At 38.0% G+C, this 17,348-nt stretch overlaps 1 protein-coding gene across 2 annotated transcripts in view; it reads right to left on the reverse strand.

Annotated features, from left to right (window-relative positions):
• LOC107728975 (dual specificity testis-specific protein kinase 2-like) overlaps window positions 1-16,714 on the reverse strand; it is a 29,856-nt gene extending 13,142 nt beyond the window's left edge. The window contains exons 1-6 of one of the 2 annotated variants that reach the window (XM_016539319.1): window positions 16,650-16,714; window positions 13,291-13,586; window positions 9,409-9,530; window positions 6,837-6,885; window positions 2,808-2,954; window positions 1,907-1,989 (exon numbers count right to left, since the gene is read on the reverse strand). In XM_016539319.1, the coding sequence (XP_016394805.1) occupies window positions 1,907-1,989; window positions 2,808-2,954; window positions 6,837-6,885; window positions 9,409-9,530; window positions 13,291-13,515 (626 nt within the window). In that variant the 5' untranslated portion in view covers window positions 13,516-13,586; window positions 16,650-16,714. Of the gene's footprint in view, window positions 1-1,906; window positions 1,990-2,807; window positions 2,955-6,836; window positions 6,886-9,408; window positions 9,531-13,290; window positions 13,587-16,114 lie in introns of both variants that reach the window. The other variant, XM_016539327.1, reaches the window with a different exon arrangement.
• Between the last annotated feature and the right edge of the window lie 634 nt (window positions 16,715-17,348).

Consider the following 17,348-nt stretch of genomic DNA (forward strand, 5'->3'; position numbering starts at 1 on the left):
GTTTGTAATCGGATTGACGGCTCAATCGGACTGAAAAGCCTTCTTGTAAACACCTTAATCGATCCGATTGAGGTCGATCAGAATGAAATTTAGATCGGATTGAAGGGGGTGGTTTATTCCTTTTCTAATAAGATTGAGAGCATGTAAACACTAGATCGGATTGAACCCCGAGACTAAAAGCACTGCGCATGTGCAATGATTGCAGAAATAACGTAATGACGAATGACACGCGGAACGAGCGGTTCTTCCTTTTGAATAAAGTCCCACCAGTCCTGGTTTTGGATTTTCATCCACAGGCAACCCGTTTTGGGCGCAGGGAGGGGCATTTTTACTGCGTTATAAATATGAGGAGCACGGCACAGCGGTTTATATGTATATTTATCCATACATGGATACATATTAAATTAATTCTGCTGTGCCGTGCTGCTCATATTTATCACACAGTAAAAATGCCCCTCCCCGCGCCCAAAACCAGTCGTCTTTGGATGAGTATCTACAAAAAAAGGACTGGTAGGAGGTTGTCCTGCTCCAATTCATAGTTGCCGAGTGAAAGGAGAGTTTTATAATGACAGGACACGCATTTATACAACACTTTATTCAAAAGGAAGAACCGCTCGTTCCGCGCGTCATACGTCATTATGTTATTTCTGCGTCACTGTACATGCGCAGTCCTTTCAGTTACGGGGTTCAATCCGATCGAGTGTTTACATGCACTCTCAATCGTATAAGAAAAGGAATAAACCACCCCCTACAATCCGATCGAAACTTCATTCCGATCGAGCTCAATCGGATCGATTAAGGTGTTTACATGAAGGCTTTTCAGTCCGATTGAGCCGTCAATCCGATTACAAACAGATTATTTGGTTGCATGTAAACGTAGCCATTGTGGAGTCACTTCTCCCCTGCTCCAGACTTGTGTTGGGTGTTGTTTATTAAGTCTGTTGAGTGTGGTGCAAACTGTGAACATTTCTACATGGACTAACTTTTGATTGTTATAGTGTATTCCTGTCATCCAGCAGTGTTGTGCTGATACTATACAGGTAGTGTGACTACTTTAACTTAGTTTCTTTGTTAAGGTATTAAAAAGGTATTGTAATTTTTGTTTGTTTGCTTTATGATTAAATTGGAAGCTGTAGGGAGAGGGTGCCATTTTATTTTGTACTCACCGTTTATCCCTGTTTTTGGTTAGCGAGGGAGTTGAGGAAAGCTTTTGTTGTTGATTTCTTTTCTTTTACCTGGATAGATTATTTAGTACTCCTCCTGTAAGTTAGCTGCTGTTTTGTTTGTTGTTTTGGCCAGGCCTTCTCCTGAAGACATTTATTGCTTCCACGATTCTTGCTGATTTAAATAAATTGTTTAAGTTTACCTAAACCAAGTGGTTGTCTGGCATTTCTGGGGCAGAGGATTGGAGTGATTCCTCCACATTTTATTATCCGTTTATTTCTTTTTTTATATATATATATATACAGGTGCATCTCAATAAATTAGAATGTCGTGGAAAAGTTCATTTATTTCAGTAATTCAACTCAAATATATATAAGCTTAAGTTAACCCGTTACTCCCACTCCCAACCCTAGACTGGGAAAGTGGAACGTAACAGCATTAACTAGAAAAATGAGTCCATTGTGGTCCAGTGAACCTGAAATCAGTCTAATTACACAGAGCTTCCCGTTTACAGAGATTAATTGACAGGTTGTTCAGGTAACCAAATCAACTAATCGTTTTTATGTCAACGATTGTCCCCTGCCAGTACTGCTTGCATCTCACCATTGCTTCCTTTCAGATTGCCATAAACAAAACAGAAGGATGCCCACTCTGTTGCTGTAATAATCAGCACATAGGCAGCAGAGTGAAATTAGTGCATGCTTTACTTATTTTGTAAGTCTCTACGTTGCCTGTTACTCACTCATGACTGGGGATTTTCTCAGCAAGGCCGAAGTCTCCGACGATCGCAGTGTAGCCATTCTCATCAGACTTGATCAGGCAGTTCTGAGAGAACATCAAAAGGAAAGAAACAGTAACTAGAAGAACATATTGCTCCTCCCACAGGATACCTTACACTCCAGATTCAGTCAATTAGAATCACTTAAACAGAAAGTAATGATGTAGTGAGGAAAGCCACTGGGGTGATTCCCACAGTGCATAATTATGGGAAGTCCCACAAGTGCTTAGGAGAGAACACAACAGCTGGAGGTAGAGACAGCATGTCAGTGCATGCCACCAACAAGAGCACTGTGAAAACTAAATCAAAACACCTGTTTCACTAATAGTCTTCTTGTTTATAAAGTTACATCATTAAACCCACAGGACAAGTGTACCTTCAGTACATTCTGTAATTGCCTATCTTCATAAAGCTAATAAAATCATGCAATGTAATGACTATTTATGACATTACATACATTAACACTACCATTTAAAAGTGTGGTGTCAGTCCATTTTTTTTTTATTAATTAATACTTTTATTCAGCAAAGAAGCATTATATTTGTCAACAGTGACAGTGAAGGCATTTATAATGTTACAAAAACTTATCTCTCAAATAAATAGTTATTTGATATCTTTTGAACTATCTATTCATGGAAAACCCTGAAAAAAGGTAGCATGACTTTGACTAATAATAATAATAAATGTTTCTTGAGCACATAATCCACATACTAGAATGATCTCAGAAGGATCATATGACACTCAAGACTGGAGTAATCGCTGACAATTCAGCTTTGTCTTCACAGGAATAAATTACACTTTTAAATATATTAAAACAGAAAATGTCATGATTACATGCAATAAATATGATGACAGAGTCCTGTACCTTGGAGGTGAGATCTCTGTGAAAAATGCCCTTGGAGTGTAGGTAACTGAGGCCCATGGCGATTTCTAAGGCCAGTTTGACCCGTGTGGCCCAGCTCAGGTACTTATTGCTGTCCAGCAGCTGCTCCAAGTTGCCACCATTAATATACTGAAAAAAAGAGACAACATATCATGTGACAAATATCATTGTCTCCATCTCTTTGTAGCCCTCAAATGCTCCATATTGTATTCAAGAGGGTACAATAGATGGGATGATGGGTTAAATTTGACTGGGTACTCAAAAATGTAATGCACAAGACTCTGAATCTGATAAAACAATTATCTGATATGTACAACAATAATGTGAAATAATGAAATCTGAAGCAACTTTAATCTTTGCATCATGGGGATTATAATTATTTTGATGGTCACAGTACTTTGTGTTTACAATACCGAAGTGAATCCAATCAGTTTCCTGTGGGTAAAAGTATTCCATGCCAACTCTCAAGTGGATTGGTTTTCAAGTCACAAAAGCGGGCAAATTAGCAGAGCCCAGCAGGAGCCCTTTAAGTGCTTCTGTTTCACATAGTGAATTTGCATGACAGCACCATCTAATAATTAGGCAATTATTCTGCAAGAGACATATTAACTATTCTTTTGCAGCAGTGAATGGTTTATGTCTGATTAACTTTAAAACAAGTCTTTGAGAGATTAGCGAATGTGGCACACATGCTACTAACTAGGAGCCTGATGCATTCACCACAGGGCACTAGTCTCATCAGCGTCCTAATTTTGGGTTGCCTGAAATGATCTGTGCTGACAGATAAAGGGCTCCATGGCTCAACAGAGAAGACCTTAGTATGCGGTCAGCGCGGCGAGGTATCAACAGGCAGACAAGATGGATGAGTCGAAATGACAACACCTTCCAGTTTCCCATAAAGCTTTGGTGCCGTGTCCTGACTCAGGATGTCAACAGACCTACTCCTCGGCCCTTCATCCATTTTAATGGCTGCTACCATATAATCTGAGTGAGTAAAATAACCAAATAGGGTTGTGCCTTTGTAGTCTAAGGACTCACATTTGCAGGCAAAAGTAGAATCTTGACGTACAACTCACTTTCTAGCTACTCTCTCAAAATTTGCTGTCCACAGCATAACCTTGAGATCAACATTTACAAAAAACACCAGCAAACATCTAATTATCTGAATTCCCTGGAACTTCAAATTGACAAAATGAACACTTAGCCCCGTCCCAACTGGCACACTCAGCCCTCTCGGTCCTCCAATGAGTCAACACTTTCCTGCATGGGATGTTGTTGGCTAATAGTACACTGTAAAGCTCAACATAAATGTCAAGGACACATAGCAGCATAATGTAAATTTTTCAGTTATCAATCCTGTTTTAGAAACAAACAATTTGCAAGCAGCTGTAATTTATTCTGTAAGCAAAAGTGGGTGGAGGGGAGCTACACTTGGAACATTTGCATGTATGAAGACCGGGACATTTGTACATGGTAGAAGGTCAGCTAAGCCAAATCTGGCTGGTTGTTCCGTCTAATCCCATTTCTCCCTCTTCTTACAGACCTGATCTCATGCCCAACATCAATCGCAAACGCAGGTCAGGAAATCTTTCATTTGGAAGTGCTCTGTTGGCTTCATCTTTCAGTGGGTTAAAGCTAATCCTACGTCACACCATTTGGTCAGCGTTGACTATTTGATGTACTGCCAAACTGATTTAATGGAAAAAAAAAAAGGAGTAACCCAGGTTAGGTCTAAAGCTGTGCTACTTCAGGTGATTAGGTAACTGATGTGTATGCCTATATAGAGCTAATCCTCTTAGTTAAACCGTAACTTTGAGTGTGTTGGGTGCTGATGCAGGTTACAACAAAGGATGGAAACCTTCCTGCGGGGCTGATTTCATAACTTTTATGTGATGAGAGAGCTCATTTAATACACTGTCAACTCACTCAGCGGCTCTTAAATGAAGTGTCTTTATAGGAAAAAAATGACTGGGAATTCTTAATGGCATGAACAACATAAGGCCTCAGTGGCTTTGAAAAATAGTATAATCCCTCAGCAGGCCAGTGATTACCATTGCACTAATTAGTGGTCGACTGATATTGTTTTTTTGACAGCCGATGCCGATATCTTGGAAAGCAGGGTGGCCGATGGCCGATATAATTTCATTTATTTTAATTAATATTTAAGAAATTTTAAATCATTTGAAAATAGATTAAAGAATAAATGTGTTAAATAAACATACTTATACTTTAGATGACAAAGCATTTTTCACAAATAAATAAATATTTAATAAAAAGTCAACACTGTAACCAACAGGGCACTAAGTAATCTGGGAAGTTTGTGTGCATTTGGAATCATATTTTTTCAAATAAAGCCAAGGTAACACTCATTTTACATACAGCACACAGTGAAAATGACATGAATATGACAGTGGGCAAATGCATAAAGCGCAGCATAATTTAAAATCATGAGTTTAAAGTTTGTCGATCGCACGTCTCCAGTGAAGCTGAACTCTAGTCCTGTCCGCATTCAATTCACACGGATCGACCGTCACGCAGAGAACACGCGATAGATTTACTACTAATCACAGGAGCGGCTTTACTGACGAGATGCGCATGAAAATCGCATTCGGTTTTTTGCACAGCCCTACAAGAAAGTATTATTATGTTTGCCTTTCTATTACTAATAATATAAAAACAATCGTTATAATACTTTTTGTATACATTTTAATTCCTTTGTTTAACCGTTCTCTCTGATTATTAGACAGACGTATTAGATAATCCATATTAGACAGAATTGAACGACAACAGCAAACAAGAGGGAGAATGTAAGCACTGTTTGCTCAGGCGCTGCCGTTCTCAGCGCCGTCAAAATAAAAGTCCGGAGTGCCATAGTCCTGTCCGCATTCAATTCACACGGATCGACCATCACAGAGTACACGCGATCGTGCAGGATACACATGCACACTTCACAAGATCTCACAACTGGATCCGACTAAGTTTGCCGATATTTAAAAAATGCCAAATATCGGCCGATATATCGGTTGACCACTAGCACTAATACTTATTTCTGTCAACATGCATCAAGAAAGGAGAGCAAAGGTCACAGGGCACAGTAAGAACGAGTGACCTTCAATGATTTAAACTACAATGGAAATACTAACAGAGGCTTTGTACTTTCTACAGGAAAAAAACTCATGTCACATATCTAGAACAGGTATCAAAGACACACTAGTGCATAGTGTAGTAAACTACTTTATAAAACTAAGTTTCCTCCAATGCAGTGGTTCTCAACTGGGGGCCAGGGCCCACTGAGGGCCTCAGAAGGCTTCCAAGAAGGCCTGAAGATGACTTAAAAATGATTAGAAGGACAAAACAGAACATTGTTTTGCTGAATACCCACTTACCCACTCAATGAACTTACCCACTCAATGAACGTTCATAGTGGTTTATGCACATTATACCTAATTTATTGAAATAACTAAACATTTTATTTATACAAACTACTTCACATTTTAACTGGATTTTTAAACTGACTAATTTCTTGCTTAAGTAAAACCCCTCTTTCCTGTGAAATCGGTATTCATCTTGAGCATAAGACTATATAGCACAGTAACATTCATACAAGCATAATTCACCCACACAGTTTGAGATGGTAAAAATATAACATGCCTAAGGGGACTGCCAGTGGGCTCTCTAATAGAATATTTCCCCTCGGGCCACTGTGAACAAAGACTAAACTGTTCAATGTCAATGTGGAAATTCCACAGATTTAGGAATCAAATGTACCCTCAGCAAGCACTCTCACATTCTTTTTCCAGCAGTGCAAGTATTATTCAAGCATAAATTCAATACAGCGCTATTGGTACAAAAGGCTATCTTTTGCCTTTTTTTCCAAGCTAGAAGGAGGCCAAGTTGCAATGTCATCAATGTGATTAAGTACAGTCTTAGTGTTTTAGGTACAGCTAATGAAGAAAAGTCAACTGTCTCTTGTGCATGAGGAGTGAATGAAACGAGTCTGATGTCACTTACCTCTGTGAGAGCATGGAGTTGACCTTCCTGTACACACACCCCCATAAATCTACAACACCACAAAAACAAGAAAGGTTGATGTTAGTTTAATGTTCTGAAGCAGCAGCTAAGGGTTTGAAGAGATTTCTAGGATGCCAAAAAACTTAAAAAAGTAAAAGGTCAATGCGCAATCAATGGCATAAGAGCAAATTCAGCATTATTGACTAGAATGAGCTGCTGCGGTTTATACCAGTGCTGACTTTCTCTGAGGCTGCTGTCCAATGGGCTTATTTTATGCTCTACGTTCATTTCTTGTGTCAAAAATGCCTTTTACAAATGACACCATAAACTCAGACAGGTTTATGGTGCTGTACATCAACACAAGCTATAAAATGTGAGACTGTCTCCAGTCGACTGGAGGGTAACACTCTGATGTAAACACAGGCACAATGGCAGAATAAAGGCAAGATCTCTGCTGTAAATAAAAAAAAAGCTGATTTTTCTTTCAGAGATGGAAGATGTGGCAAAGTATAATTTTTTAAAGAGAAACAAAACAGTAATACTTTATAATACAGTAAGACAGTTCTTTAATATGTCTGTAACTTACACTATCATTTAAAAGGTTGGGGTAAGAAAGAAATTAATACTTTTTTCAGCAAGTGTTCATCAAATTAATCAAAAGCGACAAAGACACTTTTCCCATTTTATATAAATGTTCTTCTTTTAAACTCTCTATTCAAGAATCCAGACAAATGAATCCGTTTCCAAAAAATAAATAAATAAATGGTAGTGTATGAATGCATAAATATCTGTGTCAATTGTGATGTCTGATGTGCCTCAAATCTTTTTTTTTTCCAGAAAGTCATCACTTGCAAACAGTCAGAAAGATCAGATTTGAATAATACAGCCGAAATGTATGCGCAGTGTGAGGCCCACACAATATAGACATGCAGTAGCCTTTCACCAATTTGATACACAACATATCAATGTCTCTGAATGGCCACCTCACAAGAGTCATTAGGCATGATACAAATTTCTCTGTGTTTTCAAAGTTATGGCCCCATAAAGCCCAGGCCTGGCTTTTATTGCGGGTCTGTGTTGGGATTTCTTCAACAAAGCTCCCCTCAGCCTTCTCCTGTCTGCACTACGGTCCCTCCACCCCCATTCAATAAGAGGTAACAATGGTGTGATTGTACACCACACACAGACCCTCTCTCTCACTCTTTCATCAACCCAAAAACTCACATTCTGCTCTACAAACAAGCCAAGTATCACAAAAATGGAAGCAATACCAGACATATTTAAACAGTAAATCATACGTGTACTGCAGCATTGTTTGAAAGACAGCTGCTTTATTATTCTAGGTGGCATTTTGTCACAAAAACACATTGATTCCAGGATTAAAAACATAGCAACAACAAATAAAATAAAAAATAAGGTTACACTTTATTTTAAGGTGTCCTTGTTACAGTGTAATTATACATTTAAGTACTGAGTAATATTAATTAACTACATGTACTTACTATATGGTTAGGTTTAGGATTAGGGTTTGGCTTAGGGTTACTTGCATGTAATTATGCATAATTTATTGTTATTATAAAAGTACATGTAACGTGTAACAAGGACACCTTAAAATAAAGTGTTACCAAAAATAATAAAACAAAAACGAATAAAATAAATACTGTACATAGGCAAATAAAAATAATAAAAAGATCCAATTCCCCATTTCACCCCCAGATACAGGCAATCTCAGCTGACAAAACTCACCAGTTCTACACTAAGCAAATGTCAAGAACCAAGAGGACAGCTTTTTGATCTCAATGAAATCTAAACTCAGGATGTCGTTTCACTCCATCTATTGTTAATGGATTTCTGTGGAACGAGGAGGAAGAGGTCATCTCTGCTTTTCCATTACAAAGGAGAGAAATAATTAAACATTTAAGAACTGAGTAATCTTAAATAACTACATGTACTGACTATATGGTTAGGGTTAGCATTAGGGCTGCACGATAAATATTGCAATTTCACTCCATCTATTGTTAATGGATTTCTGACCTGATTTCTGTGGAATGAGGAGGAAGAGGTCATCCCTGCTTTTCCATTACAAAGGAGAGATTCACATTGAAAGCAACACTCCCACGGTCTCACTTATTTGAAAGATTGCATTAATTTTGAGCCACTGGCAGAGCATAAAGCGAGGCACACTCCTTGTTCAAAGAGTTGGAAACCTAATATTAATATTAAGCTACATCAGCCACTGCTTTATATGAATACTGCAGTCGTGTTTTTCTTTGAAACACATGTTATTTCTATTTTCCCATTTAGTTACAAGCTTGTTAAATTTACTTTTATTGGCATCAGCTCCTTAGTTTCTTATTAGCGTAAACCACAACTGCAAAAACCAACTTCATAAAGTAACTGCACAGAGACGCACGGCAGCAGAGAACTTTCAAGAAGGCTGGGCTGGAATTTGCAATAAAAGTCGTGGCCTAGCTTTGAGCCGTGCACATTTTGCAATATGCATGATCATGTTAATCCAATCAAAAAAAAAGTGTTAACCCACTGTGATAATAATGATGTACTGAAAGCAAACCTGAGTATGTTGGGGTGAGAGAGTCTGTTCATGAGTTGAACTTCGCGCAGCATGTTGGCACGATTACTGCTCAGCTTGTTCATCTTTAGAGCCATTACCTGGTCCGAAGCTCTGTGGCGCACCTAAAACAAACAAGGAAAATGAGAAATGATCTTTCAGCCTTCTTCTGAATTTGAACTAAAACATACAAACAAAATGAAACGAGTCAGAGGAACTCATTTAAATATTTAAATGCTCTGAACATTCATCTTAAAAGGGATACAAATACTGCAGCTTTTTGTTTAATGCATCTCGGGCCATTGCTTCTCTCATGCTACTATCCAAAAATTGCATCGGAGAAAGTGAAACCCACAGCATTAGACCAACAATACCACTCAGAGTGGAAGTGCCATACATATCAAATGAGGTCTAAACGAACAGTCATTGTTAAAAATCGTTATTACAAAACCAATTTTTTAGCACAAGATGAAGAAAATACTGCATACTGCATACTGCACGACTGACTATTGGCCACGTACTGTTAAGGGTTTCGCAACATTTCTGAAATGTGCCTCTGCAGATCTGTTTTCTAGTTTCCTCTTTGTGCTTTCATCTTGCTGACCAATTAAAAGACATTTAGGAAAAAAAATATCAACCACAGGATTTCCTCACGAGTAAAAAAAATTAATCATCTTCTACGTCTGTAAAATGCTGACTTCCTCAAACTGTATGCAGTGATGGAAAGACTCGACACAACAGAAGGATTACTCAAAATTCAGTGCTAGGGAACCAAAACATTGAAATCTGTGGTTAACTGCTGTGAATGTTGTATCCGTAACACATAGCAACATTTTATGAGTGTTTCCTTTTACTTCAAATGCATTGTGCAGACTGTACTGCAACCAATCTCAGTCTGGGGGATCAGCAGCCTAGGAAGAGCCCATTTCATGTGCCCTCCTACAGTGAGAGCTGCCTGTCAGACATGGACCCAGATGCCTCCGCTACAGCACCCAAACTCTCAATCTGTTCTGCTATTATCAAGTCACAGCTTGCTGCCCATGCAACAAATCCAGCATCTTAGGAAAATGTTTTGCTTCCTCAAATGTAGATGGATTACAGCATTGAGCAACATGATTTAGGGACTCAGTCTGCATATTGCTGTGTTTTTTTTTTAGATGTTTGTTTGAGCTTACCATATGGGTACAGATTGAAACTCATTTGTTCAAACAAACTGGAAAAGGTTATTATTGCATTAGCTTTCCAGACAGGTTCTTGCAGACCCCCAACACAGCTGGTATTTGGCTCACCATATTACCCCTGCCTGCGCCATATGCAGACATCCCCTGCCTGCCATCCTAAAACCATTCACTCTGCTTTAAATCTCAGCCACCTGTGTGGGGAAGGAAATATTCTAAATAGACGCATAACAAATCACTAACAAGTACACTCTTAAAAATAAAGGTGCTTCACGATGCCATAGAAGAACTTTTTTGTCTAAATGGTTTCATAAAGAACCTTTCTGTTTCACAAAAGGTTCTTTGTGGAGAAAGAAGGTTCTTCAGATTATAAAAAGTTAAGAAAGAGATGGTTCTTTAAAGAACCATCTCTTTCTTAACTTTTTATAATCTGAAGAACCTTCTTTCTCCACAAAGAACCTTTTGTGAAACAGAAAGGTTCTTTATGAAACCATTTAGACAAAAAAGTTCTTCTATGGCATCGCTGTGAAGAACCTTTCAAGCACTTTTATTTTTAAGAGTGTAATGCTTATCGATTTTAAGGTAAGCGGGTCCAGGGGTTCAAACTGTAGCTAAACAAGGGCTCCACAATTATTTATTTACACAGAAACAAAAGTTGAAGTACTTTTTGATTTCAATTCACTGTACTTTTCCCCCACTCTTTAAATAAATAATAAATATTCAAACAATTTACTTTTGCATTTTTTGTCTGAATCTTCCTTTTTAGGGAATCTTCCTTTTTTGTTATACATCTTTTTAGCTTCACGCACCTAAGGCAATACAAGTTTAACTATTATTATTATTTAAACTGCAAAAAACTATTTGCATGCTCAATTCAAAGTTCATGAAAGGCTTAAACATTTGCATTTCTTGGACACTCGCTTCATTAAATAAAAACTAAGGTTAAAAGTGCAAGTGCCTGCAAGATGCAAAGTAAAGGGAGATTAATTCTTTCTAGTGAGAGAGTGTCTACATTATAAAACAAACATCATAAAAGAAAACCCAAACTGGAAGCCACAAAACAAAGAAAAATTCAATGCATACAGTCTCAGAAATCCTGCAAACATTTAGGGGTACAACTTGCCACTGGAGCACTACCCTTCGGGAAATCTTTGTACCTTATTTATTTTTTAAGGATACATATTGTAAGAGAAATATTATTTTAATCAATTCTGCTGCTTATGCATAGCACCACAATCTACTGTAGGTAACTATGAATGGACAGAATTAAAATAAGCCAACAGAGGCTTCAGAGTTGCAGGGTCTACAGTTCTTACATCTCTCCAGACAGTTTAATCTAAAAATTACTGAGCTCTGACCTCTAAATGACTTAATGCCTGGCCTAATACCTAAGAGGACAAACCTGGCCCATTTATGACAAAACATACAAGCTAAAATAAAACCTGATGCAGCATGTGCATGTACAGAGAAGCTCTGCAGAGACAAATACTGTTCATGAGTGAAAGAGTTCACTGCTATGACAGGAATTGATCTTGGTAATCATGGGCATCATCATGCACTGTTCTCTCAGGGCTTTTCTGACCTCAAAACTTCATTGAATTATTCACAGTGAATATAGTGAACAGCAGTGAATAGGCTACTGTATTACTGATGATCAGCATCAAGGGTAGTACTCAATTTAATGCAGGAGGTCATCAGGATTTATGTGCAGCAAACAACTAAAAATATATAAATTACAAACTGTAATCAACACTACATAGGAAGATGCATGTTGTAAACACCATCCTCATGTTAAAGGAATGGCAATTATTTTACATCTGACACACCAGCCTACTACTTTTGCTTGAAGAACAGAGAGAAATCACAGAAGAAGCACTGACTCTCACAAACTCTGAAAGCTACTTTATGCATGTTACCGGTTAAAGGACTAGGTAAATCTATCCTATAATAGGTAATAGTATCTAAACAGGCTTTTTAATGGACTTTTAATGTCTTTATACGACAGGATAAGTGCAGAGAAACAGGAAACTATTGGGGTGAGAGAGAAGGGAATGGGATCAGGACATGAACCAGGCCGGATTTGAACCTGTGTCACTGTCAGCCAATGACAGGCATTGCTATGCACTACTTTAGGCCCAACAGTATCCAAACAGACTGAAAGCAGCCAGTTTCACTGCATTTAAACTTGGTCACAAATCGTTCCCAACTTTAACCACAATGTTTCATCTTCATTAACTTCAAACTTTGATATTATATCATACTAAGTCATACACTTCCTTTAACAAATTTAGGGCCTACTCTCTTCTTACTTGCACAAGTTAACTTCATATTGCAGTCCAATACCAAGTAATCTATCATTACCGCTAAGCCAACAGCAATTAATTTACATGCCAAAATATGCACACCTATCTGACATTGCAACCTAGATGACAACTCAATTAACTGAATCACAAGATTAACTTTCTTTTCTTCCCTTAGGACCTTTTCAACTAAATCTCCATCTATCTTTGAAAAAAGGCTACACAACTCTCACCTCCTGGTGTGAAAAACCGTTATCAAACCGTTGAATCAGATAATCATAGTTTTCATGTTCACTTACAACTATAATGAATAATGTCAGAACTCAACTCTGCAGGTGGTTTGGTAAGGCCAAGTGACTAATAACTGAAATCGAAATGACTTATTGTCGTCATCACAACCATCTTACCTTGTAGACCTCTGAAAAAAACCCAGAGCCAATCCGCTCGCAGATGAAGTCATCAAGTCGGGTCAGGCAAGAAAAGGCACTGATGAGGGCCCGGTAAGACGAGGGACACACCCTGTCCAGCGGTGCCAGACTGGTTTCTGCTCCTCCTCCTCCACAATCTGGGTCCTCCAGCCGATCTGGCCGCATGGGGAACCCAGCAATGGAGTTGCGTTTGCTCCGCTCCATTGCTACTGGTGCACAACTAATCTGGTAGAGTATCAATCACCGGTTCACATTTTTGAATGTCCTTGCCAGACCTACAAAGAAATAAACAGATAAATAGATAAGTAAAACATTGTTAATAATAGTATGCCTCATTATAATACCCATTTTTACAATAACTGTATATTGGACTACTTGTAGTATTGCTTCTATTTGAGTGAACAATATACTGTATAGTGACGGAAAGCCAAAAATAAACAGTACACTGAAAAGTTGATTACGAAAATGCTTGATCTGACAAAAAAAAAACTCCTATTCCCAAAAATGCTGAACAGAAGTAGCAACAGTTTTGTTATTCTGTATTGTGATGTACATTGAAATAAAACAGATCAACGAAAAAGAAAGAAAAAAAAAAAAGCAGGGCGGAAACCTGTTTTATTGGATAAGTTGTTGATTAGATGTAGACAGATCTGAATGTGAGTATGCAGTCTGATGTTTAAAAGCAGGATCGTGGTAAAAAAAAACATGCATAAAATTATTTCCCAATAAGATCAATAACAAGCATTTAGAAAAATAAAAAAAAGATTCATTCTGTGCTGACTTTGAAATGGATTTTCATTTTGTGCTGACTAAAGAAATAAACACTGTTTACATATGGTCAATTTCTTTAATATCTTTTCAATCCTTGAAAGAAACCCTGAAAACCGCTCTTTGATGTACTAACAGTTATCAGCTATACTAATCACTTTTTGCACAATTATTTAAGACAAAATTAAGGCAAACACATGGAAATAGGGTTAGGGGCAGTAAACACACCTGCCAAGTGCAAGCAGATTTAGCCTAATTTTAAATTCCTTTCACTGTCCAAACAAACAATAGCCAGTGGCATGAAAATGAATCACCTCGACTAAATTTTCTGTAAATGAACACAGAATCAAGCCATTCACACTAATTTCCCTTCATTCATCACAAAAAACACAGGACGGATACGGGATAAACTGTCCCTGCAACATTTCAGATGTAAGCTTGGGAACGAAATAGAGAAATAAATAAATAACACAAAACTCTGCCAGGATCTAAACACTGCCTTCCCACTCTTACATTCGAGTGCCACACCCCAGTAAAAGCCACTTTAAACGAACCAAACAGTCACGCAGGCCTTAGGCTGCTCAACAGCTGGCTCTTCTCACTACAGTGTGATAAATCAACTCAGTCCTTTTCTATAGATCCCCCCTGTGATTTTCAAAGTTGTAATCATATGGCCAATCATATGGCTAATCTTCAAGAACAATTAAGGTGGGCTGTCCCTCTGTTTTTGTTTCCATAAACATTCACAACTAAATTATGCGATTTACAGTAGAAAGCTACCAAAACTGTTGCACGCTCAGGGTTGGAGTGTGTAAGAAAGGCAGGACTACTAAAGACAAGCCCTAAAACATCTGTTTTGGCCATGACTCCAGTGGCAACGTCCCACAGAGCTCATTTCAAACTTGACCTTCAGTTGGGACAGCCTTAAGGCCAGCCAACATTCAATGCTCAGCTTACTGCATGATTTGACCCATATACCAATCGTTATTTTCCCAAAATAACACTCTCAGCCTGGAAATAAGCATGTCATGCAGGGTCAAAATAATGCACTGGGTTACTACAAAGGGGTTTCACCAAAACAACAGCTATGACAGTAAGCTGACTGTAAACATTACACAATAAGACCTTATTTTGATCTAAAGTTACTCTAATATTTGATTAACTGATATCTCATGACCTCTAAAAGCCAAAAAGACAGAAATTCCAAAAGAGGTTGTAATGCCTTAACATTCTACAGGTCATTCACAGGTATTTTAAATCACGTGATTAGACAATATAACACCATTTAGCTACGCTGATGATGTGAACAGCAGCATGTCTGACATTCCAAAGATTAGAAATAATAAAAATGAGAAGGACTTGGCCATCGTGTACAGATTTTTCAGCTCATATCACTTTTTTTTTTTTGCATGCATTTAACATACTGTACAGTAAGGCTGCGTTTTTCATGAATCTGCTTAACACTTCAAAATCTGCTCAGTAAGTTGCTAAGAAGTACTTAGACTCAAATAGGCCTATTAATGACCACACTTTACAAGGTTAAACGCATAATACACTTCACAGGGTTAGTATATAAAACTACAATAACGATTTTAACGAAGAGCAACTACGTTAAGGAAACTATGGAGATCCGGGTGAATTTGCAAACTGCTTTGCACACTAATTGTGAGTATAGGATAAACCAGTAGTGCTAATGTTTTTACACGGCTTGCGTAGTTACTAGGTTAAGCCAACTCAAAGCGGACGCGAAAAACAACTCGGAAGTGCAAGTGTTGCAATCCGAGATCGCATAAATGATGCTGACCGAAAGTGAACACGGTTGCTGCAAAACAATAAGCGCCAGAATACCGCTGAGAATAGTGATCAGGTGCAACTTGTAACGAACTGCATGCTGTCATTAAACTGTTACTCATAGGTGGAGACCAAAGCGCATTTTAATTGTTTACTGACACACGCGCATGCTTCTCAAGTTTAACGCACTTTAAAACCAAAAAGAAAACACCCCACTGATATTACACAAAGTTCAGTGTCTTACCTGGTCATCAGGCTTGAAAGTGAAGCAAAGATATTCTGGCGGTCCAAAGGCCTCAGTTAGTCCCATTGCATTTTGCAACAGCAGACTAGGGCCATATACTACAATCCATATATTTACATGCAGATATAACTGCTTGTTTTGACCGAGCGTCGGCTAGGCTATGTTTGAACTCCAAGACGAATTCAACAACACAAGCACCGTGTGAGCCTGTTGAAACTTAATTTACCGCGACTATCACAAACGTTATGTTAGAAACTCAGTTTTAACGTGCACAAGTTAGACAACTGCGTATGTTTTGTCGCGCTGTCCACAAACATGAAGCGGTCAGAAGAAAATAAATAACGCGCGAGCTCTTTCCAGAGTCCTTTCTCTATCATGCCATGCTTTTCGCTCAGTTTCTATACCCCTAACTAATTTAACAAGCAGTGAATCCCCAAAGATGTTATTCCATTTAGGATGAGTGAAAATACAGTGAAGTAAATTCAAGAGGCAACCACTTCCATAACAGTTGCCTCTCCCCACGGACCAAACTTACGTTTCTATTTGATGGAGACAGACGTCAACGTCGGCCATAGAGATACAAAAGACCTCTTAAACTGTATTGTTTTGAACCAATCACCGGTGAGGCTGAACACACTGTGGGCGGGTATTTGATTGATTGACTTGTCCTTGAGCGAATCAAAATGTTCTCTCAAGGTGCAGCTGTCTAATGATAGGCTTGCTTGTATGGCATACTAGAATACATAAACAAAACTAGATTCGCAATAATAAATGGTTATTAGGTCGTCTTCTAAACATATCTGAAGGTTTTAAAATGCATTACTTGCTATTATGGGATCAAAAACAATTGTAAGAACAGTAAACAGTTGAGGAAAATGCACTGGCAACATTTACATAATTTATTTAGTTAGAAATTGGCTAAGCAAAACGTAAGACCACAGTGCGTAAAATGTTATGAACATAGGATTAATGTAATGATGCCCACTTATTTTAGCACAGCTGTGCATTCTAATAAAACAAGAAGCAGCTGTATTCCAAATGGAATATTATGGCGCCATCTTTCGGGAAAGAAAGCAACATTTTTCAAGAGTAAACTTCAGCAGATACTAAAACAATAGGCCTATGTAACAGACAAAATGACAACAATAATAATAATAATAACAACAACAACAACAATAATAATAAGTGTTCAAAATGTAAATGAATCATTTGATTCAATACACATTGCATTGCA

The sequence above is a fragment of the Sinocyclocheilus rhinocerous genome, unplaced genomic scaffold (assembly GCF_001515625.1).
Source record: "Sinocyclocheilus rhinocerous isolate Xijiao unplaced genomic scaffold, SAMN03320098_v1.1 scaffold1785, whole genome shotgun sequence".
Classification (NCBI taxonomy): domain Eukaryota; kingdom Metazoa; phylum Chordata; class Actinopteri; order Cypriniformes; family Cyprinidae; genus Sinocyclocheilus; species Sinocyclocheilus rhinocerous.